General features: G+C 47.0%; 1 protein-coding gene across 1 annotated transcript in view; it reads right to left on the reverse strand.

The window, feature by feature from the left end:
* Positions 1-27,295, reverse strand: part of CSTF3 (cleavage stimulation factor subunit 3) — a 731,385-nt gene that overhangs the window by 97,550 nt on the left and 606,540 nt on the right. The window contains exon 18 of the mRNA XM_069623577.1: positions 8,558-8,711. Within this exon, the coding sequence (XP_069479678.1) occupies positions 8,558-8,711 (154 nt within the window). The remainder of the gene's footprint in view (positions 1-8,557; positions 8,712-27,295) is intronic.

A 27,295-nucleotide genomic window follows, 5' to 3' on the forward strand; every position in this document is an offset into this window, starting at 1 on the left:
GCTTCTGCTCCTGTGTATGTCTGCAGATCCTGTGATCCTGGGCCTCAGTCGTGGGGACAAGAGGGACGACGTCTGGGGACTCCTGCACTACGAATGGAAGGTCGGCGGTAGCAATCGGCAAACTTCAGATTAGCAGCACTTTGCGGTTTCAGCTACTCGCGTCTCTCGCAAATAGCACCACCAAGGGTTTTCAGATACCACTATGGGCTTTCCTTGCATCTGGGATCCAGCACTCTGTTGAGGTGGCTCAGGCTCAGTCAGTCCTGCTTCATGAGAGTCGAGAGGATCTTCCTGGAGCTCGGGTCCGACTTAACAATTATGCACTCGATTCTGGTGTTCCTCTCTCTGGCAAATGGAAATACAGCCAGCAACGAGAGGATTTCCAGATGAGTTATTCTTGGGGTTGATTGGTGTAGGGCTTCTCTAGTTGAGGCGAATTCAGAGCTTCAGCACTGCAGCAGGGTTTCACCAAGCAAGCTTCTCTTCCAAGTTCTTATTCGGATTCTTTCGCCCAGTGGTCGGCTGTCTTCCTTGCAAAATACCTTGCCTTTTATGCAAGTCTCTCCCATTCATTTGAAGCCTAGCTGTTACACAGCAGGGTGGCTGCCCTCCAAGGACTGCCTGCCAGCCAATCACCTTTGGGTGCATTCCTGTAACCAAGGAGACTAAGCACAGGGAGTTTCGGGAACCTCCCTTGCTTCCTGCCCTGCCAGACATGCTGGAGATTCACCAGTGAACCTCGCCAAAGACAAAATGAAAAGGGACCAAATCTGGTTTGGCGCGCAGAGTAAATCTCAAAAAGGACCTTTACAACAAGAAATGGTAAAAAAAAAAGACTGTGGCCATTTTGACAAAATGGGCTTCCAAGGGTGCTTTACTGAAGCTGCAATTGCAGCCCGTGGTAAAAACACACAATGGTAGGAACAAGTAAACCACTGCCACCAGCCATTAATTGTAGAAAGGAGAACAAAACATTTTACATGAGAAAGTAGACCAAAAGGATACTAAGTAACCCCTCCAGCACTCTACGTAAGATAGTCTGTGCTGGGTCTTCAATTTCACTTTACTGCTCTTGGAAACAGTAGTTTAACCAAGAGAAGGCATTTAAACCTTTGGGAAATCTGAAAGATTTCCCTGTGTCACTGCACTGAAGGTGCTGTCTGTCACAATGTAAAAAGATGATGCCTATGGAGTTCGTCAGACTCCGAAACCAAAAGAAACGGTGTTCAAATTAAAGAAAAATACATGAGTGGGAAAAAGGTCTCAGTCTCCAAGATAAAAATTAAAAGTCCTAAAGTCCAGCAAAAGAGCTGGTGGTCTCTAAGGTAGAAGGGAATTAGCAAGTTTCTGAGAATTCTTCCTAACAGCATTGCATCGTGAAGGCAACTATGAAGAGAATTAAACAAATCCAAGGGAAAGCGCGTTGTCGTGACCTAAGAAAACTTACACTACGGGCATTAACACCTTTCTTTGCCCTCATTTTGAACAATCTTGATCAGTACAAGTCAGTAGGCAATATACAGGATTGGTTATTTATAACGCGCTTAATACCCAGAGGTTTCAAAGCACAGACCCGGGTATCGGACCTGTGTAGCTCCGTGTCGTCTTGCTTCCAAGGCGAGCATGTTGCCCCTGAGCTATCCTCCCGTGTCAGGGAGGACCTGTCATTAGCCTATAACGAGATGACAATTGCTGTGGAGTGCTTGGATCCTCAAGATAGGACCATATTGTCAAAGAATTGGTATTCAAAAACAAACTTAAGAAAAACAAGGCTTTCAGGAAATGGCTGTTAGGCAGAATTGCATGCAGGACCCTCTGGGACCACCACATACAATTAGGACTACAGGTGTAACCAAGACCAACCTTTGGTATAAGTCTATACCACACAGTTTTTGGTAGCGAGCTGAGCATCCAGGCTTATCTCAAGAGTGAACGTGAGCAGTACAAGCAATTACACAGAGGACTTTCAACCACAGTGGTTAAAGTAGACACATAGACTCAAGGTTTCTTGGTAAAACACATTAATTTATTAGACAATCATTTAGAAAACATTTCACTAGAAGGAGGCAACTTAATATTATATACCAATACATTTCAATACAAAACTCCAAGATTTTGAGACAGTTTGAGCTCCCTGAAATAGGAGCCAAATGGCATTTCAGTTACTTAGAAGTGAGCAAAAGGGACAAGGTAAGTAGAATAGGTCACATATACTTGTTAGACAGTGCAAATAGTTTCAGTTCACCAGAGGGTTCAATTCAAGTCAGTAGGCCAGGCCAAAGTCAATGGACTAGTGTACTGGCTAGGAAAGAGCAGTTCTGGCATCAAACGGTAAAGTCTTTGCAAACGTTCTTAGAAGTAGTTTAGGTGAAAAAGAATCATTTGTGGGGTCACAAGCTGATTAAGCCTGCAAGTTGGGAAAGTTTCGCTAACTTTCACAGCGAGAGTGGCATTCTATCAATCGGGTTGGCACAGTACCTTAGTATGAAGAAACAAATGCAGCTGAAGTCGTTGGTTCCTGGCAGTTCCTGCAGATCTCACTGTTCCTGAGCCGGTTCTTTCCTTCCAGTGGTCGACTTTGCTTTCCAGTCCAAGAGACTCGCCTTTTAAACAGTTTTCTCCCTTTCATTCCAGCCTAGCTGTCACTCACCCAGCAGAGTGGCTGTCCTTGCCGGACAGTCAGCCAGCCAATCACGCCAGAGTGCCTTTGGGTCTCTTAGGAGACTAAGCACAGGGAGTTTCAGGTACCTCCCTCACTTCCTGCCTACCCCAGACACTCAGACGCCAGAGGCGGTCTTCAGTCCTGAAGCCCACCAAAGGCACACGAACAAAGGGACCAAACCTGGTTTGGCGCACAGAGACAAACTCTAGAAGGACCTTTCCAAAAAGAAACGGCGAAAAAAGAAGACTGGGACCTGTTTAAACAAAGTCCCCTTGTCTAATATTTTGTGATGATTGAAACAAGGACAAGGTAGGAACACGTTTGCGCCCCCTATATGTAAGGAGGGCTTTTCATTCTAAATGTGTACAATGGAAAAGGGGACTATCTTTTTCTTGTTTGCTGTTCATACAAAGGGGCTTAAGGTGCCATCTTGAAAAACATGGCTCCCGTGATTTTTAGCTAATGGTGTTTGCGGTCAGGAAAAAACATGGTAGTTCGTTGTAAAACCACTGCCACCAGCCTTTTCAATAGGAAAGGGTAGCATTTGACTGCTACATGAGTATTTAGACACAGGGGATACTTTGTAATCCCTCCAGCACTCCATTGTAAGATGGTGTGTGCTGGGTCTAGGAATTTGGAAAGACTAGTAAAGTCAATTTCACTTTACATTCTCTGGGAAACAGTAGTTTATCACAGAGAATGTATTTAAACCTTTGGGAAGTCTAAAAGACATCCCTGTGTCACTGCACTGAAGGTGCCGTGTAACACAAATAAAAAAAGAGGATGCCTATGGAGTTGTCTAAAACTCCATAACAGAAAGAACTAAACACCGAAAACAACCAGGATTACACAATTCCCGAAGTTCAGCAAAAGATCTGGGGGTCTCTTAAGGTAGAGGGAATTAGCACATTTATGAGAATTCTCCCTAACAATGGCAAAAAACACTGACACCTGGGGATAAATCCAGCTATTTCCAGGCAGCCAAAGAGCACAAAAAGGCCATTTGAACTGCAAAAAAGAGCTCTTATGAGAATAGGATAAGTCGGCTGCCTCAGATAGAAAATAACTAACATTTTAAAAGACGCTGAAGATCCTTTTCTCTTTAAAGGTCCTGGACAAGATGGCACACAAACAGATCCAGGAGTCTGAGCACATATTCCATACTAGGCCCCAAGCAATCAAGCTTGCGGAGTCATCATAGTACTGAATCCACACTACTGGATCTTAAGAGCGGCATTCTATGGCAAATGGATAAAGGCAAAGCTTCAGTAGTGATGCTTTTGGATCCAACGGCTGCTTTCGATCTAGTTGATCATTCCATTTTTGCCAGCAGACTATGTGAAAGGGCCTACTTTTCCAGGGAAGCAGCTAGTTTGATTCTTCCTTCTTATCTGACCGTACAGCTAATGTCTTCCATGAGGAAGTCATGTATGTGGATGATATGCTTTGGACTGTGGAGTGGGCAGGGCTCTTGTTTGTCACCCACTCTCTAAAATATTTATGCTGACACTGTTTGATCAACTGGATGTGGAAGGCACCTGTTAAGCCAACTATGCAGATGACACTCAGTGTCTCTTCCCATTCACTGGAAATTACAAAGACACTTAAGTCATCAATATCACCTACAATAGTATTCACTATTGGATGTTGTACAATGGTCTTGCCTTGAAGAATTCCAAAACAGAGCTTGTAACCTTAGGCACTTTTTCCAAGCTGCGTCATTTAGACCATGCATATTCCTCCATTCAAATTGCAAATTGTTTGCTGTCCACTCAAGAAAGTGAAGACTTTAAAAGTTCTTGATCGATGGTGACTCCCAATGAGGGCTCACATTAGTTGCCTAGTGTCTAACTCCTCTTACTACATCAAGCTCCTGGCTCAATGAAATGTCCAGCTGCGCTACCCTGGATAAAGTTATTATAGGCAGTCTGGACTACTGTGCAAGCATTCTACTGTTTGTCTGTAAGGGGGAGATCAATCACTTGCAAGTTGCTCAGAGCGATGCAGTCAGGGTAGTAGCAGGTCTGCAAAAAAAAAAACTGACAATGTATCGGCAGCAAGGAGATCGCTTCACTGGCTTCCTATAGCCAAGAGCGTTAATGTTTCGTACCACGTGCATTGCGCACTCCAGTCTCTATGGAAAAGGTCCGACCTATTTGACAACTCAAATGAAATGGCTACCAGACAGATGCAGCCTTAGGTCTAACAAGACTGGTCTGCTGGAATTACTGAAAGCCAAACTGTCTCTTGTAAAAACGGGATGCTTCCCTTTCTCGACCCAAATGCAGTTGGATACTCTACCACCTGATTTGAGACTGTTCTAGCCTGGTCATTTTCAAACGTCATCTGAAAACTGTGCTTTTTGAATTAACCTAACACATTTGTATCTTCACCCCTAAAGGACTTTTCTGGCCTGCTTTACGTTGATTGCTGTACATTAGTCTAAGCGCTCTCATGCCTTAGGGCTCCTTGTTCAGCGCTTTACAAATAAATTAAATAACCAGCTGGAACACTTTCTTCATTTTCAAGTACTGTGGGGGCTGGGGTATTTCATCCTTTTGCCATCTGGGGTGCCTTCTATCTTTGAGAGTGCAGTTTAACCCTACACTAAGTTGACCTCAACTTACCTGCATAGGCCTTAAAGCTTGTGCATTCTAAAGGTGACTCCTCTTGAGTTGCAGTGATTTCTCTTTTGAACACCGACTATTTAAGACCATTGTTCTAAGAAGAGCATCAGAACTTTGACTTTGCCCACTGACTTTGTGCTGGCTCCCTAAATGCCTCCTGAAACTATTGGCGTTGGCAGTGCTTGTTCCCTCACAGGTTTTAAATGTTGAACACTTTAATGCCAGGCTAATAGACTGCCTGCATCCCTTTGGGAGAATCTAACTGTTCTTATCAGTCTGTTCTGATCTAATCCTAACCTTTTCTTCATTGAAAACTCAATATTGCAAAGATGATACTATATAAATGCTATACTGACCTCAAATGACGTCATCTCTGGGTGCTGGAACATGTGTAACATATGAATGAATTACTCACCTGCTTTATTGTTCACTTTTTTAATTGAATCCTACCTTGGGATTAATGTTACAGCCAATTGCTGCTTTTTAAAGAATGATTTACGTATCTTTGTGTATAAATACATATTTATTATATAACTAAGTGTGTAAGTGTTTAATTGGATACTTGTATTTACAGGTTTCATTGCACAGCTCTACAGCTCACCTTACCCCTCTTAAGATAAGCTTAGCTGCTCAGTCACACTACCAACTTGTGTAGTACATGCCTATATTAAAAGGTGGGTTAACCAATACCAAGAGATCCGTATTGTGTAGTCCCACACCAGTTGTACTGAACTAATTCTTACCTAAAAGGTAGAAGCCTGCAGATACATGTCACTAGGTAGTAAAAAAGAAACCACTGCCACCAGCCATTCAAGTGAATTAGTGCAACAAAATGTTACATGAGGAATGGGTTAAAGGAATTACTATAAGCCCCCCAGCACGCCACAAAGAATGGCGTGTGCTGGACCCAGAAAGTAAAGTTCAGTAAGACAAGGGTCATCTTACCATTCGTAGGAACAGTAGTTCACTCAAGAAAATGTAGTTAAAGAGAAGTCCAAGGGACTTCTCAGTGGCACTGCACAAAAGGTGATGTGTGTCAATGCGGAAGCAGATGCCTATGGAGTTTACCAGACTCAGAATAGTAGCGAACATAGAAAATCCTAGTCAGAAAAACACGTGAGTGAGACTCAGGAGTAAAAATCTAAAAAGGTGTGAATCCAGCAAAAGAGCTGGGGGTCTCTAAGGTTAACAGGAATTGGCACAGAAATTAAAGCTCTCCCTAACACCCATAAAAAGAGTAAAAGATTGTGAGAGTGGAAAAGGGTTTCCACTCAGAGGTATAGGGAAAATTAATCCACCAGTAAAAGCAAAATGTTCTGGGGTTTACCCAGGTCAGGAAGATGTATCATTCTATCTAAAAAATAAATGGTATAGCGCCAGCAAGCCCAAAGGCCTCAGGGCGCTCACAGATGGACAAAAACAAGACATTGAACATAGAGTGTTGCACAAAGCAACAGATTCTGGACCAAGAGTGGTCCATCCAGCCTTATATTTAGCTAATCATATCAGTCCAGTTTATTATCGAAGAGAAAGGTTTTGAAGCGGTTTCTGAAGTGCTGCGTAGATGCGCAGCCCTTGATGTCCAGTGGGAGTAAGTTCCAAAGAGACGGGGCCCAGGCATTGAAACTTGCTCCACCCAACTTTTTCAAGTCCACGCATGGTTGTTCCAGTAGCATCCTTTTATTCTAACATAGTGTTCGAAGGAAGGGGTATCTTTTTACTCTGGAGGAGAGATAGCTCGGCCCTTTGCCCTTCAAGCATTTGCACACCATGACGACACCTTTAAATTGAATGCGCTTTTCAATTGGGAGCCAGTGTAATTTTCTGCAATAGTCGAGTGGTGAGAACTGCACCATTTTGCAGGACTTGAAGTTTCCTGATATTACCTTTGGAGATCCCCAAAAGAAGCCTGTTTCAGTAGTCCAGCATTGTGTTAATGATGGCTGCTGCAATCAAAGCCCTATTAGATTTGGATAAACAGGGGCAGATCTGCCATAGTAGGTGTACATAATATGAACACGAAGATTCTAGGTGGGAAACATGCTTTTGAAACGATAGATGCGAGTCGAAATAGACCCCCAATGTCTTTACTGAGTCAGACACTGGAATGGAAATCCCATTTATCACAAAGATTTTATATTGTGAGTCTAGCCTTTTCAGTTTGTGTGGCATTCCAAGGATAAGTAGCTCTGTCTTCCATTTCTGGATTTCCTTGAAGACATGGTTTACCTATTCTACCTCCTCATTGTAGACCCCATATAGCTTAAATACTATCTGGGAGTCATCTGCGTACTTTGCAAATTTCACTCCCAGGGACTGTGTAAGATAGCATAGACATTTGACATATATGTTGAATAACAGAGGGGATAAACAAGATCCCTGGGGGACGTCACATGTTAGAGGTGTCTTCTGTGACTGGGCTTCTCTGCTAGCTACACAAGCCATTCTAGGACCCAAGAAAGATTTGAGCCAGGAAATCACCATGGGAGGGAGCATTTCCCCAACATGCTCTAGTCTGTCTGCTAATAGGTCATGGTCGACCAAATCAAATGCACATGATGGGTCTAAAAGAAGCAACAAAGCCATGTTTCCACCCTCAATGATTTCAGAGATATTGGTTTTCAGATCTAAGAGCTGTTTCAGTTCCGTGATTTGCCCGGAATCCTGACTGTTCATTTGCCAGGATGTTTTGTGTTGCTATGAAAACCTTACCCAACAAGGACATGTCAGTTTCCCCATAAAAGATGAGCAAAAGATGGTGTAGTGAAGCCTAAGGCTTCACTGCACTGTAAAAAGTACAGGTCAGGATAAAAAAAAAAAAAAAAAAAAATAAAAATAAATAATCGCTAAAGGTTTGGGGATTCATTAAAATGGAAGGAAAGGTGCAGTAAAGCGAATTATTTCCCAACTCTCTGGTCTCAAAAGATTTCTGTGGACATTTATTTCCTCTTTATCCAATATTCCATGTTTGTGGCACGCCATATTACTCTACACAACAGCATGTGACTTGATATAAGATCCTGCAGGGTGCAGAAAAAAAAACTTACCTGCGAAAATGCTTTCTCACATATTCTAACCACACCGGGAAGAGTAATGTAAATATTCCTGTTCCTTTCCCACAAACATTGTTACAGGTAACTAACTTATTAATTGTAAATACAGTGCTAAAGTCAAAATTGTGAAAACAAGTCAAATCAACACATACATTCTCATAGAAATAAAATGCTACAGAGTCCATTGTAGAACTTGGTCTAACCAAAACACTCACGTGCTAAATGTCTTGGTTGAAAGGGAATCATTTGGTTCGTGTCTGGCTTTGGGTATTCTGGTTTTCGGTCGACTTCATCCTTTGAGGAAGGAGCTGTTGAAGGAGTCACAACAGGGTCTGGGAGCAGGTTTGAGAATTTGGCACGGGAAACATCCTAAAGAAATAGATAATATTGTTTTACTTCAATACCTTCTCTTGTTTACCACCTAGACACTAAGCATTTAAAGTATTGGTGCATGGTACGGCTGATTTTCTATACTCTGGCCTGGTGGACAGATGTATAAAAGCCCAACCTAGTTTAGTGACCATGTCAACTCTGGGAGCTGTAGCCAAACCAGTTCAAGGTAGCAAGGTGAGTGGTCTAGGCCAAGTCTCAAGAGGTGGTGAGCATGTAAGGGGTCCACTAAGGAGCGCACACAGTGAAAAGTCACGGAACACACTTAGAGACAGTTATACAAAATATTTATATATGGCCAACGACACTGAACAATGACTACTAGCATGTAATAGCACACAACACTAAATAAAAGATACATATTTACAATCACTGGAGATGGGAAAAATATATAACAAACCCCTGAAAAGGAAGGTGAGTATTAGCATGCAGTACTACAGTTCCACCGAAATACCACACTAGCTTTAGAAGTCCATCTCAAAGAAGTATGGGAGCCCAAAGGTTCGCCGAAGTTCAGAGTTTTGTGAGACAGGAGTGTTGGGTTTCTGGGGTCCAATGAAGAGTTCCAAGTGGTAGAGGACAATTTGTTTTACCTAACAAAAGTGTCCCCAACGTTCGGAGTGATTGCATGAACAAGCAATGGCAAAGTCAAACTGTTGTAAAAGTTTCTAAAAGTTACCAAACTTTGAAAAGGGGAAATAAGGGTTCAGGTAAGTATCGTTATAACTCACTCCAGTGTTAAGGAGATTTTTCAATTCTGTGCTAATTCCTTTCAACCTTAGAGACCCCCAGCTCTTTTGCTGGCCTTAGGACTTCATAATTATTTTAACTCCTGAGTGAGTGGGACCTTTTTGCGTTTTCACTGTTTTTGGAGTCTGACAAACTCCATAGGCATCTGCTTTTTGTATGGTGACACACAACACCTTCAGTGCAGTGTCACTGGGAAATCATTTGGATTTTCCTTAAGGTTTAAATACCTTTTCTTGGGTGTACTACTGTGTTAGGTAAGATTGTATGCAGTACCCCTTGGGTGCACTACAACAACCCTAACCCACTGGCAATAGGACACCCAACCTTTGGTATAAGTCTGTACTACACAGGTTGGTAGAGTGTTGAGCAGCCAGGGTTATCTCAAGAGGGGTCAATATGAGCTGGAGGGGAGTTACACAGATTCACAGTGACAAATATTGAAATAAACTCTTACACACAAGGTTTCTTGATTAAACAATTAAGAATTTATTTAACAGTCAGTTAGAGTAAGCCTTCTTCAGAAGAGGGCAATATAATAGTAACACAAATACACACTCTTAATATTTCTGAACCAGTTAGTAGTCTTTTGGGATGGCACAAATACACTTCCTACAGCCCCAGGTGACTTTAGTAACTAGGACACTGTGGACATTAATATACCACTGTTTGCATTTAGAATGAGACTTAAGAGTTTGGCAAAGAAGAACTAGTTACTCTTACCTTGTAACGTTCTTTCGATGGGATGTTCCTCCGACGTATTCCTTATCTTAGATATAAATCCTTCAGCTTTGCTGGCCTCGGAAAATTTTTTTTTTTTTTTTTCGCCAGAGGGCGCTGCGCGTCGATGATCGCCGAGTCGATGACCCTCGACGGCCTCCGTGCCGACGTCGACGTCATCCTGCCTATAAAGGCCGCGCGCAGCGTCCGTTGCTCAGTTCCGTTTTGTAGTCCCCAGTAATGTTTTTGGATTAGACTAATCACCTTGAAGGAGCATAGGCTGCAAACCCACAGGAAGTCATACTGCGGGGATGGATGGGAGGGTCGATAAGGAATACGTCGGAGGAACATCCCATCGAAAGAACGTTACAAGGTAAGAGTAACTAGTTCTTCGAAGGGATTGTGTCCTCCGACGTATTCCTTATCTTAGATAGACTCCCATAGCAGTGGTATTGTGACTGGAGGCGGGAGTAATAAAAGTTATGTTACCCTTCCAGAATGGACAGAGTGTAACACAGCCTTGCCGAATCTAGTTTCTTGACTAGAGGAGGAATCCAGGCTATAGAATTTGGTAAATGTATGTGCGGACGACCATGTGGCAGCCGCACATATATCTCGAATTGGCACCCCTCTTTGAAGGGCTGAGGATGTTGCGATACCCCTGGTAGAATGAGCCCTTAGATTTTGAGGAGGCTCCTTTCCTGCCAATTTGTAGCACTCCAGAATGGCTAAAATAATCCATCTGGAGATGGTTTGTTTTGTTATTGGAAGGCCCAACTTATGTCCTGCATAACCTACAAAGAGTTGGTCTGCTTGTCTGATCTTAGCCAATCTGCTGATATAGAAGCTCAAGGCTCGCTTAGGGTCCAGCCTGTGCAGTCTCTCTTCCTCCTTCCCCGGATGAGGAGGAGGGTAGAAAGAAGGTAATATAATCTTCTGAGTGATGTGAAACTCCGAGACTACCTTCGGGAGGAAGTTAGGCTTCACCTGAAGAACAACTTTGTCCTTGTAAAAGATTGTATGTGGAGGTTTACACGATAAGGCTTGCAACTCGCTAACCCTTCTAGCAGATGTCAATGCTATTAGCAAAACAGTTTTGAGGGTGAGAAGCTTCAATGAACAAGAGTGTAGTGGTTCAAAAGGGGCACCCTTTAGGAAGTTTAAAATTAGGTTTAAATCCCATAAGGGAACTTGAAAAGGTTTCGGGGGATAAACATTAGTTAATCCTTTTAGGTATTGTATTACCAATGGAATTTTGAAGTATGAAGGCTCCTCTGCAGTGCGCTTAAAGATTGATAGCGCTGCGAGATAGCCCTTAATTGTGCCAACCTGTAGGCCTGAATTAGCCAGGTAAAGTAAGAATGACAACACCATAGGTGTACCACAAGAAAAGGGTTCAATATTCTTTTCTCTGCACCAGCTGCAAAATTTGTTCCAACGGCAGCGGTATAGAGTTTTAGTTGCCGGCCTTCTGGCCGAAAGCAACACCTCCATAACATCATCCGGAAGGTCCCAATCCTTGTACCTCAACCTTTCAGACACCAAGCGTGAAGGTTGAGGGTCTTGATGGCTGGATGGAGAACCTGACCTTCCTTCTGCGAGAGAAGATCCTCTCTGTATGGCAGTCGAATTGGAGGGCAGATGGACATGTCTAGAAGGTCCGGGTACCACGTTCTCCTGGCCCAATCCGGGGCAATTAGGATCATGGTCTTCCGAAACCTTCTCAACCTCCTGATCATTTGAGGAATGACAGGGACCGGAGGGAACGCGTACAGAAGTGGGAACTCCCAGTCCACTACGAACGCATCTCCTAGAGCTCCTCTCGGGGGAAATTCCCTTGAGCAAAATCTGTCGCACTTCCTGTTGATACTGGTGGCGAACAGATCCACTTGAGGGGTTCCCCAAAGGGCGAAGATCTCTTGAAGGACTTCCTGAGCTATCTCCCACTCGTGAGAGACTGTGCTCTGCCTGCTCAGAGCGTCCGCTGTCAAGTTCTTCTCTCCGGCTAGGTGAATTGCCGATAGAGAGATTCCTTCCTGAATTGCCCAAAACCAGAGCTGCATCGCCTCTCTGCACAGTGGTAGTGAGCCTACGCCTCCTCTTTTGTTGAGGTAGTGCATGGCCACTGTATTGTCCGTCATTATTAGGACGTTTCTTCCCCGTACAGACGGCAGAAAAGCCTTCAGCGCTAGTCTGATGGCTCTCAGCTCCAACAGGTTGATATGTAGTCTGGACTCCGATGGAGACCAACGACCGCTGATGGTCAAGTCGTTGGCGTGAGCTCCCCACCCCGTGAGTGAGGCATCCGTGACTACTGTTATCTCCGGCCATGGTTGCCAAAACATTTCTCCTTTCAGGATGTTCTCCCGACAGGCCCACCACTGAAGGTCTCGGGCTACTTTGACCGGGATCCGAAGGAGATCTGTCATCCTTCCTGAGAACTGTGACCACTGAGTTCTCAGTGCCCACTGGAGGGATCTCATTCTCAGGCGAGCCTCCGGCACGAGGAATATGCAGGATGCCATGAGGCCTAGCAACCTCAGAAAGTCGTAGGCTGGGAGATATTGGGCATTCTGAAATCTGATGACCATCTGCAGAATATCTCGAGCCCTCACCTCTGGTGGCAAGGCTTTTCCCAGGGAAGTGTCCAGGACTGCTCCAATGAATTGGAGTCTCTGTGATGGTATCATCTGTGACTTCTTTAAATTGAGGGAGAAGCCCAGCTTGTGAAGGAAGTGGCAAACATAATCTAGTTGTCTCTGAGCCTGTTCCGAAGATACAGCTCTGATCAACCAATCGTCTAGGTAAGGGTAGACATGAATCCCTTCCCTCCTTAGACTTGCAGCCACAACCGACATTAGCTTGGTAAAGACCCTCGGGGCGGAGGTTAGCCCAAATGGCAGAACTCGAAATTGATAATGAGAGCTGCCAATTGCGAACCTCAGGTATCTCCTGTGCCTGGGATGGATCGGCACATGGAAATAAGCGTCCTGGAGGTCTAGAGATACCAACCAGTCCTGAAGCTGGAGGGCCTGAAGGATCTGAGAGAGAGTCACCATCTTGAACTTGTCCTTTCGGAGGAATTTGTTCAATTCCCGTAAGTCTAAGATGGGTCTCAGTCCTCCGTCCTTCTTCGGTATTATGAAGTAGGGGGAGTACCAACCCTTGTTCCTTTCCGCTACAGGTACCAGTTCTATGGCACCTTTCTCTAGCAGGTCTAAAACCTCCTGCAAGAGGAGCGGATCTGGAAGCTTCAAAGGGTTGTTCCCCGGTGGATGACTCTGAGGGATATGTAGGAAGGGCAGGCAGTAACCTTGGGCTACTGTCTCCAGAGCCCAAGCATCTGACGTAATAGCCTGCCATTCCGTCAGATGGTGAGTTAACCTGCCCCCTACTGGTGTTCTGTGAGGGGAGACCTCAGAGTGGTTTTGAAGCGGCTGATGCAGTTGCCGAAGGTAAAGTGGCTCCTGCTCCTGCGGGTGCGGCTTTCTTTCCCCTACCCCGTCCACCACGGGTAAATCTTCCTTGGCCTCTTTGAGCCGGTCGTCCCCTGCCCCTTCCATATGAGGAATAGTAACGAAAGGACCGTCCTCTCCACGATGATCCCGAAGGACGAAAGGTATTCTGACGGATAGCAGCTCCCAATGACTTGGCTGCTGCCTTGGACGTTTGCAGTTTCTCCAAACTGTCATCCGCCTTCTTTCCAAAGAGGGTAGAACCGTCAAAGGGCATATTCAAAAGCCTGGTCTGCACGTCAGAGGCAAAACCAGACTTCCTCAACCACGCATGCCTGCGGATTGTGGTACTTGCCGCCATGGCCCTGCTGATACTGTCAGCAGAATCTAGGCCAGTTTGTAGGGTCTCGCACATCGCATCTTTACCATCCCTGATGATGTTTAAAAATGCGTCCCTTTCCTCTCCTTCTTGGAGGCAGTCAGCCGCTGATGAAGCGCACTCCCAAAGGGTGTGGCTGAACCTAGCGAGCGTACAGGTCGCGTTAATAGACTTTAACGCCATGCTACAGGCAGAAAAAACCTTCTTAGCCATGGCATCATATTTTTTGTCATCCCTATCCTGCGGAGCAGTGGGGTATGCAGATGTGCTGCCTGATGAGGTTGCAGCCTGTACAACCAAGCTCTCAGGAGTAGGGTGTTTTGACAAATATTCAGGGTCAGAACTAGCCACCCTGTATTTTGTTGACAGTTTTTTATTTACTGCCGGGATAATTTCTGGCGTTTCCCAGTTTGTCAAAATCCTTCTCTGTAGAGCAGAGTGAAATGGAACCACAGGATCCTCCTGTGGGCCCTTGTCCAGTATGTCAGTGAGATCATCCTGCTGAAAGGCAGGAGAAGGTGCAGACCAACCCATAAATTCTATGATTCTAGACATCAGAGCTCTATATGGAGTCTCCGCATGTTCTCCTGGGTCTGGTTTGATAAATTCTGCTTCAGGAGAAGTGTCCAAGCCACTAGCTTCCTGAAGTGCATCCTGAAGATTTTTTAATCTTCCTTCCTCAGAGGCGAAAGTCTCTGGCTCTGGTGATGTGGTCCTCTGTAAATCAATATCTTGGTCTGAATCCTCCCTTTCCTCAAAAATCGAGGTTAAAGGGGGATACATTGGTTTTTGGAATGGTATAAACCCCATTTCCAATGCAGAAGGAGCCATCATCACAGGCCTTGAAAACGTCGATGTCGTCGACACCGACGTGAAAGTACTCGAAGGCGCCGTGAAAAGCGTCGAGAAATGTGTACTAGGCCTCGAAGAACTCGAAAGGATCGGAGTCTTGCTCGAGAACGACGTCGACGTTCTCGGCGTCGAGTCGGAGGTCTTTTGTCTAACCGTTGGCTGTGGAGTAGCCGTGGTTCTTTCCTTCACCGGCGTCGATATCGGCGTCGACGTCGGCGTCGACTCGATCGACTGATGCGCCGATGAATCCTTCGACAACGGCGTCGATGGCGCCGACCTCTGTTTCGAAGGAGTTTTCGACGATGGCGTCGATGATGCTTTATCTCCCGATGGCTCGAGGCGCTTTCGGGTTGACTTTTCCGCCGGGTACTGCGACTCGCGGCGTTTAGATTTTTTGGGTTTTTTACCCGGGGTATCACCCTCAGCTGTCTTCGAGGGGGACGAGGCCGCTTTCTCGAAGACGCTTAGCATCTTTTTCCTGAATTCCTCCCACTCAGCTTGCGAGCTGCGTTTTGTGGGGCAATGAACTCTCTCAGGAGAACTCGACGAAGATGACGAAGGGGATCTCCTACGTCTCTTCTTCGAGTGTCTCGATGTCGACGAGTGGTGGGAGCCACTTCGTGATCTAGATCGAGAGTGTTTTTTATGGTGAGGAGACGAACGTCTCGACTCTACCGAAGAAGCTTTCGAGGAAGTTAAAGTTGACCTACCTCTCTCGAGCTTCCCCCTACGCTCCTTCAAGGCTTTCGCCGTCATGGAAAGGCATTCCTCACACTCCGAACTCTGGTGCGTGATTCCCAGACACCACAAACAGACCCTGTGAGGGTCCGTCAACGACATTTTCTTCCCGCAGTCTCGGCACTTTTTGAAACCGGACCGAGGGGTCGTCGGGTCGGAGGAGGATGCCATCGATATCGAGGTAAATAGTAGTTATTATATACGTTATCTTGACGAGAACTGAGCAACGGTGTTCCGAGGCACAACGAAGCGCGGAAAAACGGAACTGAGCAACGGACGCTGCGCGCGGCCTTTATAGGCAGGATGACGTCGACGTCGGCACGGAGGCCGTCGAGGGTCATCGACTCGGCGATCATCGACGCGCAGCGCCCTCTGGCGAAAAAAAAAAAAAAAAATTTTCCGAGGCCAGCAAAGCTGAAGGATTTATATCTAAGATAAGGAATACGTCGGAGGACACAATCCCTTCGAAAATAAGTTATTAGGCCAGGGGCGCTGTTGCGCACAACCAAGATGCCGCTTGATTTCGGAGCTCCTGCTCCACCTCAATATCCTGAATGAATACATCCATATTGAGGCTGTCTGAGAGGCTGGGAAACTGCGCTGCCGAGGGCCTGAGAGCTCAGGCACAGCGGGTGAAAATCCTGTTAGAAAAAGGCTGGATTCCACCAAATAACGGCCGTGTGAAGATTGGCCGCCGCCTGGCACTGTGGCAATCCGGCAGTCGGAACCGCGCGCATTCACCCGATTGCCGGGGCTGTGGATGTGCAACAGGCCACAGGTGGGAGGAGCCTGCTGCGGCGGTTTCGCGCCTGGGCTGTAATCGAGCGAGGACTGACGAGAGCGGTGAGGACGGCGAGGACACCGGCCCCTGTCTTCTGCTTGGGTCTTCTTTGCTGGACGGCTACGGCGATGCGTTGGCTGCGGGGAGCAGACAATCGCACTAGGAAGAGTGTCCCTCTCCCCCCCGGTTCGGCTTTCGGACAGGATCGGGGGCGGAACCTGGTCGGCGGCGTGAGCGCCCTGCTCGATTGCCTGGACCTGCTCCTCTCAAGGTACCCGGGGGCAAGCGGGGAGGAACATTGTGTGTACGCCCGGCTCCGTTGGCCCTTGCTCCCTCGCCCTGGCCGTGGCTCGACCGGCCGAAATAGCTCAGAAATCACTGGGTGCCACTCCGGGGGGGCTGACATTGCTGCCGAGTGAGAGGCGTTCTGGGCATTGTGAAGGCGGGACCCGCCGAACTGTGTGGTGGCCTGCTGCGAGATGCGTTGACCCCCCCCTGGGGGACTCGCGTATTCCTACCAGCCCTCTGACATCGCGGGGTGCACTTGAGGAGCGCGTTACAATCCTATAAAAAAAAAAATTAAATAACTGCTGCTACGGACTGCATATCCTATGTCCAACAAGGCATGCCTAGACAACGTACCTCCCAACAAACTGGATAAACACGGGGGAACAGCCCCTGGGCCCTCTTCTCCTGGTCCCCCAGGGAAAACACCTGCGTGACACTAGCTCCGCGCACAGGACTACGAGAAAGATTGAAAATAACACGCTGACAGGTTGGATACGTGGGAGGGCACAGTCCATCCGTATTAACACTCCCTAGTTCACTTCAACGAGCAGCGAACCACAGATGCATCTAAGTTTCATTTCCACTTGAACAGGCTACGTTCTGGTAGACGGTGTGGTGCCGCCTCAAACTAACACCCTTGCCGAGGATAGTCGCACATTGTTCTTCGCCGACATGGGGGAACCGCACAAGTCAGGCAAGTCATCCAAGACCCCTGGTGGCAAAAAGAAGGGCCCAATGAATACCTACACTAATACTCGGAGCCAAACTACATCAGTGGACATACTCCCGGCATCCGTTGTGACTGAGGAACATGGTCTGGGGGAACGTGAGGATAAGCTGGCAACGCTGGTACAAAATGGGTTCTTGGCAGTGAATGTAAAGCTGGACGAAATAGTGGTGACCATAGGCTCCATGAGGGCCAGAATTGACAAAGAGCGCTCGGATCACAGAAACCGAAAATAGGATATCCGTCAATGAAGACACTATTGCTCTCCATAGCCAAGATATATCCCAGATTAAAGAAACGGTCAGTAAATTGCAAAACAAATGTGAAGACCTCGAATACCGATTGAGAAGAAACAACGTACAAGTGGTCGGTGTGGCGGAATCCTTTGGGAAAAATCAAATGGAGAAGAAATTGGAAGAGCTGTTCAGATCCCTGTTTGGTCCGAATGCATTTTCAGAACATTTCCTGGTTGAAAGGGCGCATTGCACGCTGGCACCTGTCCCTAGGCCTGGTGCACCTCCACGTACGATAATTGCTCACCTCTTGAATTACAGAGATGGGGACACGATCCTTCGACTGGCTAGGGAGGCTGGCACGCTACAATTTGAGGAGAGTAGAATACACATCTACCCAGACTTCTCCTCTGCGGTTCAGGCGAGCAAGCGCTCATACGAACCGGTAAAGAAACTCCTGAAGGCACGCCAGATCACGTACGCCCTGATATTCCCAGGGAAGATGAGGATTGAACACGCTGGTAGAGTGCATTTTTTTGAGAACCCTGCTGAGGCCTTGGCATACATAGAATCCTCTATACCCCTTCCTCCCAGAGGAGACAGACCTGCTCAGAACAACAGACCCCGTCCAACTGACTGAGAAGTGTTTTTGCACAGATTTGTCTGGGCTGTCTCAAGACCTTTGGCTTCTGGCCCGTTGGTGTCCATTGCTACAGATGGCCTCACAATTTATGAATAGGTGGGGCGTTGGGGAACCGGAATTGTCGGTCATGTGAGGCAACATGTCCACCCCTGGAATGCTCCACAAGTTACAGAGGGAACATCGTCAAGTTGGGGGTGACGATGAGAGAGGCGGGTGGGTTGAAGGGAATTGGACAAGTTGTTGTTGTTGCATAGCCTTGCAGTCTGTAACGGGCAGCGGGTCTAATGTTGTGGATCCCAGGCCTGGCAAGGGAAGGAGAGAGGCAGGTTGTTGGTTAATGGTTAAACAAGTGGTCTCTGAGGTTATGACGCGATACGTGTGCCACGAGAGGTACATTATTGAGATGTGTGTTACTATCCGTACAATACTCTGTAAACATGGGTTGCGATCTGAGGGTGAAGCTATTGTCATGGAATGTCAGGGGTCTAAACAATCGGTCTAAAACTAGAAAGGTGGGGAATTACATTGCCAGACATGGTGCTCAGATTGTCATGCTACAGGAAACGCATGCTATGGATGCCAATAATGAATACATAATTCCTGGCTGGTGCAAGCTGAGGTTCTATAAGAGTTATTCGTCCCAGTCCAGAGGGGTCATCACCTTGATACACCCAGGTTTGGGATTCAAGCTGGAAGGTCAGAAAATTGATCCCCTTGGTAGGTATGTCCTTGTTTGGGGCGAGGTCACAGGTCAACAAATGCTACTGGTTAATAGGTATGGTCCTAATATTGATGACCCAGCCTTTTATACCGGTATATACCAGCTAATCGCTTCCATTGATGTGTCCACCATACTGTGGTGGGGGGGGGATTGCTCTCGATCCCGGATTGGACAGGTTCAGTATGATCATAAGACAGCCTAGTAAAACTGCCCTTACTCTGCAACATATCCTACTTCAACTCTCCCTAGGAGACGCCTGGCGGGTGCTCCACCCAGACGGTGGGGGATACACATACTACTCTTCGGTGCATGATTCGCAGTCCAGAATTGATTACTGGTTTGTCTCCCCCGGGGTAATCACTGCGGCGCAGACATGTGAGATACTGCCCCACACACTGTCTGACCATTCCCCAGTAGTGGTTGAGGTTGATTTTCATGGCTGTCCCAGACCTGCTTAAAGATGGAGAATGCCTGGGGGGCTGCTATGTGATGCTGGGGTGGTGGAGGGACTACACATTGAAATTGCAGAGTTCCTGGACAGGAACATAGGCTCTGTTGACAGATACTCCACGGTATGGGAATCCCTTAAGGTGTGGATCAGGGGTATCCTGTTATCAAAATCAGTGGGACTCCTCAAAGGGGTCCATGCTGAACTAACCCAAACTGAACTCGGACTTGGGAAACTGGAGGAGGTCTATACTCATACTCAAAACAAGGCAACGCTAGCTGAAATACAGTCACACCTACAAGAGATTGGTAAACTGGCCGCTAGGGAGGTGCAATATATGGCTGCCCCGATCCGTGCCCGTAGGTACGGAGAGGGAAACAAGGCTGGCAGGACTGTCTAATTTATTGAAGCAGGATAGACACCCCAACCGGATCACGAGCATACAGACACCACAGTGGGAGGTCCTTCTGGGGGAAAAGGAGACCAATAATGAGTTTACTAAATTCCTTCAGCAATTATATAGTAACAAGGATACCAAAACAACTACCGAAATGAAAACATACCTAGAAACCCTACGGTTGCCTACACTCCCTGATGGCTCCAGGGTCCGACGGAATAGGGGCGGAATTTTACAAAGAATTCCACGAAGAGCTAGTCCCAGTACTGTTACAGATATGGGAGGAATCACTTCAGAGCAAAACACTGCCCCCCACGATGAGGGAAGCCATAATAACTGTACTCCCTAAACTCCTATAGGCCGCTCTCCTTGATAAACACTGATGCCAAGATATTTGCAAAAGTGTTGGGCAATCGGCTTTTGCCAGAGGTCCCGAAGCTTGTACACCCCGACCAAAACGGCTTTATCCCCACTAGGTCCACGGCCCTCAATCTTCGCAGACTTTTTGGTATCGTGGCCCAAATCAACCAGGCCATATCCCTAGATGCCGAAAAGGCCTTCGTTTCGGTTTCATGGGCTTATCTGCTAGCGGTACTGGAGGCATTTGGTATCGTCCCTAATTTCATTACATATGTGAAACTATTATACACGGATCCCGGGGCCCGAGTGCTCACCAATCGAACTATCTCTGACCTATTCCTACTGGGAAAGGGCACCAGGCAAAGTTGCCCATTCTCACCCATACTGTTTGCATTAACGATAGAGCCGATGGCGATTGCGGTCAGGCTTAGACACTCAGACAGGGGTATAAATTTGAAAGAGGCCACTCAGCTGATATCTCTGTATGCGGACGATACCCTTCTATATGTTTGCGAGCCAGAAAACAGTATCGCTCCCATTATGGCAGAGATTCAGGAATTTACGGCCCACTCAGGATACTCCATAAATAAGGCAAAGTCTGAAATATTCCCACTCACACTGGCAACCACATGCCCCGACTCTACATGCGGACTCAAGTGGTCTGCACAATCCATTAGATACCTGGTAATGGTGGTTTCCAGGAATAAACGCACTCTATACTCGGACAACCATGAAAACGCGCTACAAGCCCCGAGCACTACACTAGGAGAGTTGCGATCCTCAAAATGATAGTCTTGCCCAAGCTGCTATGTCTCTTTATTAATATCCCCATATGGCCTGGTCGGCCCTTCTTCAATAAGCTTAGATCAATAGCCACAACTTTTCTTTGGAATGGTAAAACCCCTAGAATAGGATGGGAAAAACTGATTGAACCATATTCCTCCGGAGGCATAGCTGCACCCTATTTTGAATTGTACTATTATACTGTCCAAGCCCAATTTTCGAGGTACTGGTATGATGAATCCAACGGACCCCCACATGTAGAGATAGAACAACTCACCACACACCCCACAAACATACAGTCTGTGATATTTGACACGCTACAGAGACACATGTGAATTCAACCCGGTGAGCTGCACAGTGGATGCGTGGAAAGCCATATTGAAAAAATTGGGAGTTCAGTCCCCCTATAACCCTGCGATCCCCCTGTGGAACTACCCTGGTATACCGCCAACCCATGACGGCATACCCTGGTATACCGCCAACCCATGACGGCGGCTTGCGCGAAGCCTGGGACCCCAATGAGGAGATGAAACTGGGTGACCTGTTCATTGACGGGAGGTTTGCGACCCTGCAGGAAATAACTGGGGCGTTTGGCAGGGGTCCACTTAGGGTGCTTCAATATTATTGTGTGAGATCAGCCTTTCAGAGGCACTGGCCTTCCTTCCCTGAGGAGCCCCCTACTCATCCTTGCGTACAGCTGGTAACGTCCAGGGACGGTCTGGGGATCTCAAGACTATATGCTGCAGTCCAAACACACTCCCCCTCGACTAACCTGGTTAAAGTTAAATGGGAGAGAGATCTACAGACCCCCATAGATGACCAAACCTGGGAAAGATACTGTTCGCTCACCAAACAAGTCTCCCTGAACGCTGGCCTGCGCCTGATTCGGTTTAAAATTGTAACTACACTACACTATACTCCAGCCAAAATAGCAAAGTTTACGCCAGATGGGTCTGGAGAATGTCCCAAATGCAAGGCGGGGGGGCTGGGGCGTTCCACATGTACTGGGGGTGTCTGATAGTGGCGGGTTTCTGGAAGGAGGTGGCAGAGATGCTGGAAGAAATCTCACAGGTCCCCCCCCTGCACTGACCCCACAAAAATATTTGTTTGGGGATATAGGCAAGTGCACTGAAAGGGTCAGAAGACTGTTCAACGTTTCGTGTGCAGTAGCCAAAAAATACATTTTACAACAGTGGAAGAGCACTGGACCGCCCAGCATGAAACATTACCTTATGGAACTAACATATGTTAATGGTTGAGGAGCAGTTTGTCCTATACGCCCATCGGCAAGTAGACCTAAAGATATATGGGGACACTTTAGAATGTACTTGTGTGATATGATTCCGGATGATGACGACACTGTATAACCCTGATACCTCGATGATATGTATAATGTGCGATGCTCCTGTAATGTGGTAACGATGTGATTGTGTTGTATATCTCTCTGACCACTAATAAAAAGAGTTTTAAAAAAAAAGAAAAAAAGGTTATTAGAACAGAACAGGAGATCATACAAATATTCTGAAGCAGGTAAGTACTTTTGGTAACCCTCAATGCAAAGTTCCTTAACCCCTTCCTGGAAGGAGGATAAAACCCAATGTCAGAGGGAAGAAGAGTCCTTCAGGGAGCCAGGCTAGGCCAAAGTCAACTGGGCAAAAGTCTAGGTGAGCTGAAGCACTTCTTGCAGGTAAGTAAAAGTCTTGCCCAATGTTTTAGAAGTCTTTGTAGAAAAGAGTTCAAAGCAGGGCCACAAGCTGTTTAGACTTGTGAAGTAAAGAAGCTATCAGCAACTCTACAGAGTAACCACAACAGGTCTCACCAACAGAGAGCAAGTGCAGTTACACAACAAGAGGTAAGTTCTTAGACTGTACAGTACCTTTAGGTTGGAGAAAAAGGGCAGCATATGACTTCAGTTCCTGTGCAGCTCTGCAGATCCTGGTGTTCCTGGGCCTCGGGTGTGGGGACAAGAGGGAGGACGTCTGGAGAATCCTGCACTGCAATGGGACGTCACCGACCGCAACTAGCAATCTTCAAACAAGTGGCACTTCGGTGTTTCAGATCCTCGCGTCTACCACAAATAGCAACACTGTGGTTCCTGGCTGTCGACATGGGCTTTCCTTGCATCTGGGGTCCAGCACTCTGTTGAGGTGGCTCAGGCTCGGTCAGTCCTGCTTCCTGGGAGTCCGGAGGATCTTCCTGGAGCTCCTGGCCAGCTTAAAAGCAACGCACACGATCTGGTGTTCCTCTCCCTGGCTATTCGGTTTCCAGCAGCAACTGCAGTGGAATTTCAACCAGCTCCGAGAGGATGTCCAGGTGGCTTACTTTGGAGTTGATTGGTCCCACCAACTCAAAAGGGAGCAGTCATCCTTGCAGGGGCTTCTCTGTCGATACGAATTTGGAGTTTCAGCACAGCAGCAGGGCTTCACCGGGCAAACCAACGGTCCAGGAGTTGCAAAAGGAGTCTTCTTCAAGTTCTTCTTTGGATTCCTTCGTCCAGTGGTCAACTCTGCCTTCCAAGCCAAAAAGCCTAACCTTTTAGGCAGGTTTCTCCCATTCATCATTCATTCCAGCCCAGCTGTCAGTCACCCAGCAGGGTGGCTGTCCTTGCCGGACAGCCAGCCGGCCAATCACCTAAGAGTGCATTCCTGTCTCCTAGGAGACTAAACACAGTTTTGGGCACCTCCCTAATTTCCTGCCTACGCCAGACACCCTGGAGCCAGAGGCGGGCTTCACTTGTGAATCCCGCCAAAGGTAAAGCGAACAATTGGACCAACCCTGGCGCGCAGAGTAAATCTCAAGGACCTTTCCACAAATAAATGGCGAAAAAAAGAAGACCGAGGCATTTTGACAAAAATGGCACCCTTGTGTGCTTTAGTACAGCCGCGAACACAGCCTGCGGTAAATGCACACCAGGGTAGTTAAAACGAAACCACTGCTACCAGCCATTCAGTGAGAAAAGGGTAACATGTTACATGAGAAGCTAGACAAAGGGGATACTAGGTAACACCTCCAGCACCCTATTGTAAGATAGTGTGTGCTGGGTGTTAGGAAATATTTCATAATTGTATGCAATTTTCCCTCCATGTGGCAACCCCCAAACTTTTTGCTGTTTTACACACTGATCTAGACTTTGCCAGAGAAGCGCAGCCTTCCGCCACCCTCCTCTGGGCTTTCGCTCAATTCTTATGGGGAAACTGACATGCCCTTAAGACAGTCAGTACTGGGAGACCTTGTTTCCCTTAGTCCTTTCCTCATGTTGCAGCATTTGTGCAACATGAAACAAGAGTGCACCGTAACTTACATTACTGTGCTCTTGGGTCTCTAGTAACTCCAAAGGCCCTAGAAACTCGTGCTGCACTTATTATGAAATGTGCAAGTGTGCCATGGACAGGACTGGTGGCAGCTATCTTTTCTCTTGTGTTTTGAACCTTTTACCATGTATCCGCGCTTACCGCGTTTGGCACGAATAGGTGGCCTGGCTCCCAAAATGGCCATGCCACGAAGTTCTTTGTCCTGTCCGCTGACCGTCTTGCCCCTTCACCTTCCCTCAGGTCGAGCCGACCCGGGGCAGTCCTTATTTGGTCATGCACTTTCCCGCGAAACAACACTTTCGCGGGCTTCTGCATGCCTTGTGTGTGCCTCCAGGATGTGGGCTGGGATGTCTGTTCCCAATACACATCCTTGGTGCCAGAGAGTCTGGAGTGTCCTGAATGCCTGGGACCACCGTGGTCCGTGATAGGTCCACGTATGGTATGAGTGTTTGTGAGCAGATCTCCCATTGGGCCCTCTCCGCTTTGGCGCGAAGGGAACTTTGGATAAGCGGAGGCTGAAAACACCACTACCATGTCGATCTCCTGAGTTCACACCGAACAAGGGATACGTAGCCAAGTATCCTGCAACAAGAAGCCGAGTCGAGGAACCGCAGGTGACCCGCTGAATGTTTGGCACCCTGAGCCGCTGTCGTCCTGCGAGACCCCTCTGCATCTGATCGTCCTAGAAGGTCTTCAAAGGCGCTTCGACCCATTGGAATAGTGGGATCAACTATTCCATGCACCTTCATCAAATCCTGCAAGTAAGCCTCTTCGGAAGTGTCCTTGGGCCAACCAGTGGGCTGACCAGCTTACGCAGGACGCTTTGCTCTGTCACCGCTGCCGTTTCGGGGAAGCCCTCGAAACTTGGTCTACTGCTTGCTCTGCGTCCACGGCACCATCACACCGAATTCGTACACTTGGCATTCCCAAGTCTGAAGTGAGACGAGTGCGCCCGGACCAGAGTAAACGCGATTGCCGTGTTGCCCTGCTGTGGTAACCACCTGCGCACGTCCGCTGCATTTGGAACACCCTCTACCCTGCATCCTGCTACACAGAATCTACACGGTGTTGAGACGTCCTGATCATTGCAGCTGAACCTGCCCGCAACGTGAACTGAACTGGAGAAGTCTGGGTCTGCCTGCGTCGGGGACCGGTGAATAGTCCATACCCCCACCGGTGGCCCCTCACCGTTTCTTTTCTACCGCTGTTGCGAAATAGCGACTCTATCCCGCACTCTCACCCTGCCTCTGTCCACAAGTGGAGGCCTTGCTTGAGTAGTGGGGTCTTGTTCTGCATCGCTTCATTCACCTTCCTGAACTGCCCGATATCCTCAAAGAGGCCTCTTTTGTCCATTGGCACCAGCGCATGCAGGTACTTTTGAGCATAAGGCTCCTCTCTTCGTAGGGCTCGGACTTCCTCCTAGTTAGGTGTTTTTCAGATGTCGAACTGGGTCTAATGATTACTTGCACTCCTGTTTTTCTCCCCATCTAGGTGGTCTACATATTACGTGCTCCTAACTCCTTAGACCCCTCGGTCTTGTATATATATTGTATTGATTGTGATGTGTTGGTTTACTTGGGTATTATTGTGATTCTTTGCTATGGTCGATTTTACAAAGGCCTTGTAATAAATGTGTCTATATTCTTTAATATAACACCTGTCTAGAGTAATTTGTAAGTGTCCTTGCTTTGTGTGCTCATTGAGGTCTTTCTGTCATCCTCACCCCTCCTGAGACTTAGTCTTGAGCGCCGCCATCGCTACTCTGATTGGTCTGGCTTGTCCAGAGGTTACCCTGTTCCAAGAAACTAGGCTGGCCTTCTGAACCTCTGCCCCTCCAGGTCAGAGTTCAGAAATCCATCTTAACACTGGGTCTAGAAAGTTACAAATGTAAGTAAAGTCAATTTCACTTTACTGCTCTGGGAAACGTAGTTTATCCCAGAGAAGGTATTTAAACCTTTGGGAAATCTGAAAGACTTCCCTGTGCCACTGCAGATGTAAAAGAGTATGCCTATGGAGTTTGTCAGACTCCATAACCAAAAGAAACCGTTCAGAAAAATCACAGTAAAATACAAGAGAGTGGGAAAAAGTCTCACTCTCTGTAGGTTAAAAAAATCAAGTTCTCAAAATCCAGCAAAGTTCCTGGGGGTCTCTAAGGTGGAGGGAATTAGCGCATTTCTGAGAATTCTCCCCAACAGGATTTAAACCTTTGGAAAATCTAAGAGACTTCCCTGTGCCCATGCAATGAAGGTGCGGTGTGTCACAATGTAAAGATGATGCCTATGAAGTTTGTCAGACTCCAAAGTCAAAAGAAACACAGAATAAATAAAATGACATGAGAGATAAAAAGTCCTAAAGTCCAGCAAAAAGAGCTGGGCGTCTCTAAGTTAGAAGGGAATTAACACATTTCTAAGAAATGAACAAGTTATTTACCAAACTGTTAACACTCTTTCAACCGGATGTTCCTCCAAAGTATTCCTCATCTATGACATGTAATGTCCACAGCTGTGCTGCTTCAGATATTTTTTCGGCAGAGGGCGCCCTTGCGTGAATGGCGTTACTCGATGTCCCTCGAAGGCCTCCGTTGAGGGTGACATCATCGGATGTTATAAATAGTACGAACTGCGCCCATAGCCTCAGTTAATTCCCCCCCCCTCACATGTGGTACACATGTCCAGAACATCGACTGCACTTAGACTTGCGGGATGCAAGTTGTATGGCATGGGAAATTCGAGAGGGGTTGGCCGGGAGGGCGATGAGGAATATGTTGGAGGAACATCCAGTCAAAAGAACGTTACCAGTTTGGTAAGTAACTTGTTCTTCGAATGGATTGCGTTCTCCAACGTATTCCTCATATATGACAGACATGGTTACTGCTTACAAAGCAGTAAACATGAGTGGAGGAGGGAAAAGAATTTAGACATACCCAATTCTAATGGCAGAGTACAGCACTGCCTTACCAAAGGCAACATCCTGAGCATGG

This window comes from Ambystoma mexicanum, chromosome 11 (assembly GCF_040938575.1).
Source record: "Ambystoma mexicanum isolate Mex_15411 chromosome 11, UKY_AmexF1_1, whole genome shotgun sequence".
In the NCBI taxonomy this organism is placed as follows: domain Eukaryota; kingdom Metazoa; phylum Chordata; class Amphibia; order Caudata; family Ambystomatidae; genus Ambystoma; species Ambystoma mexicanum.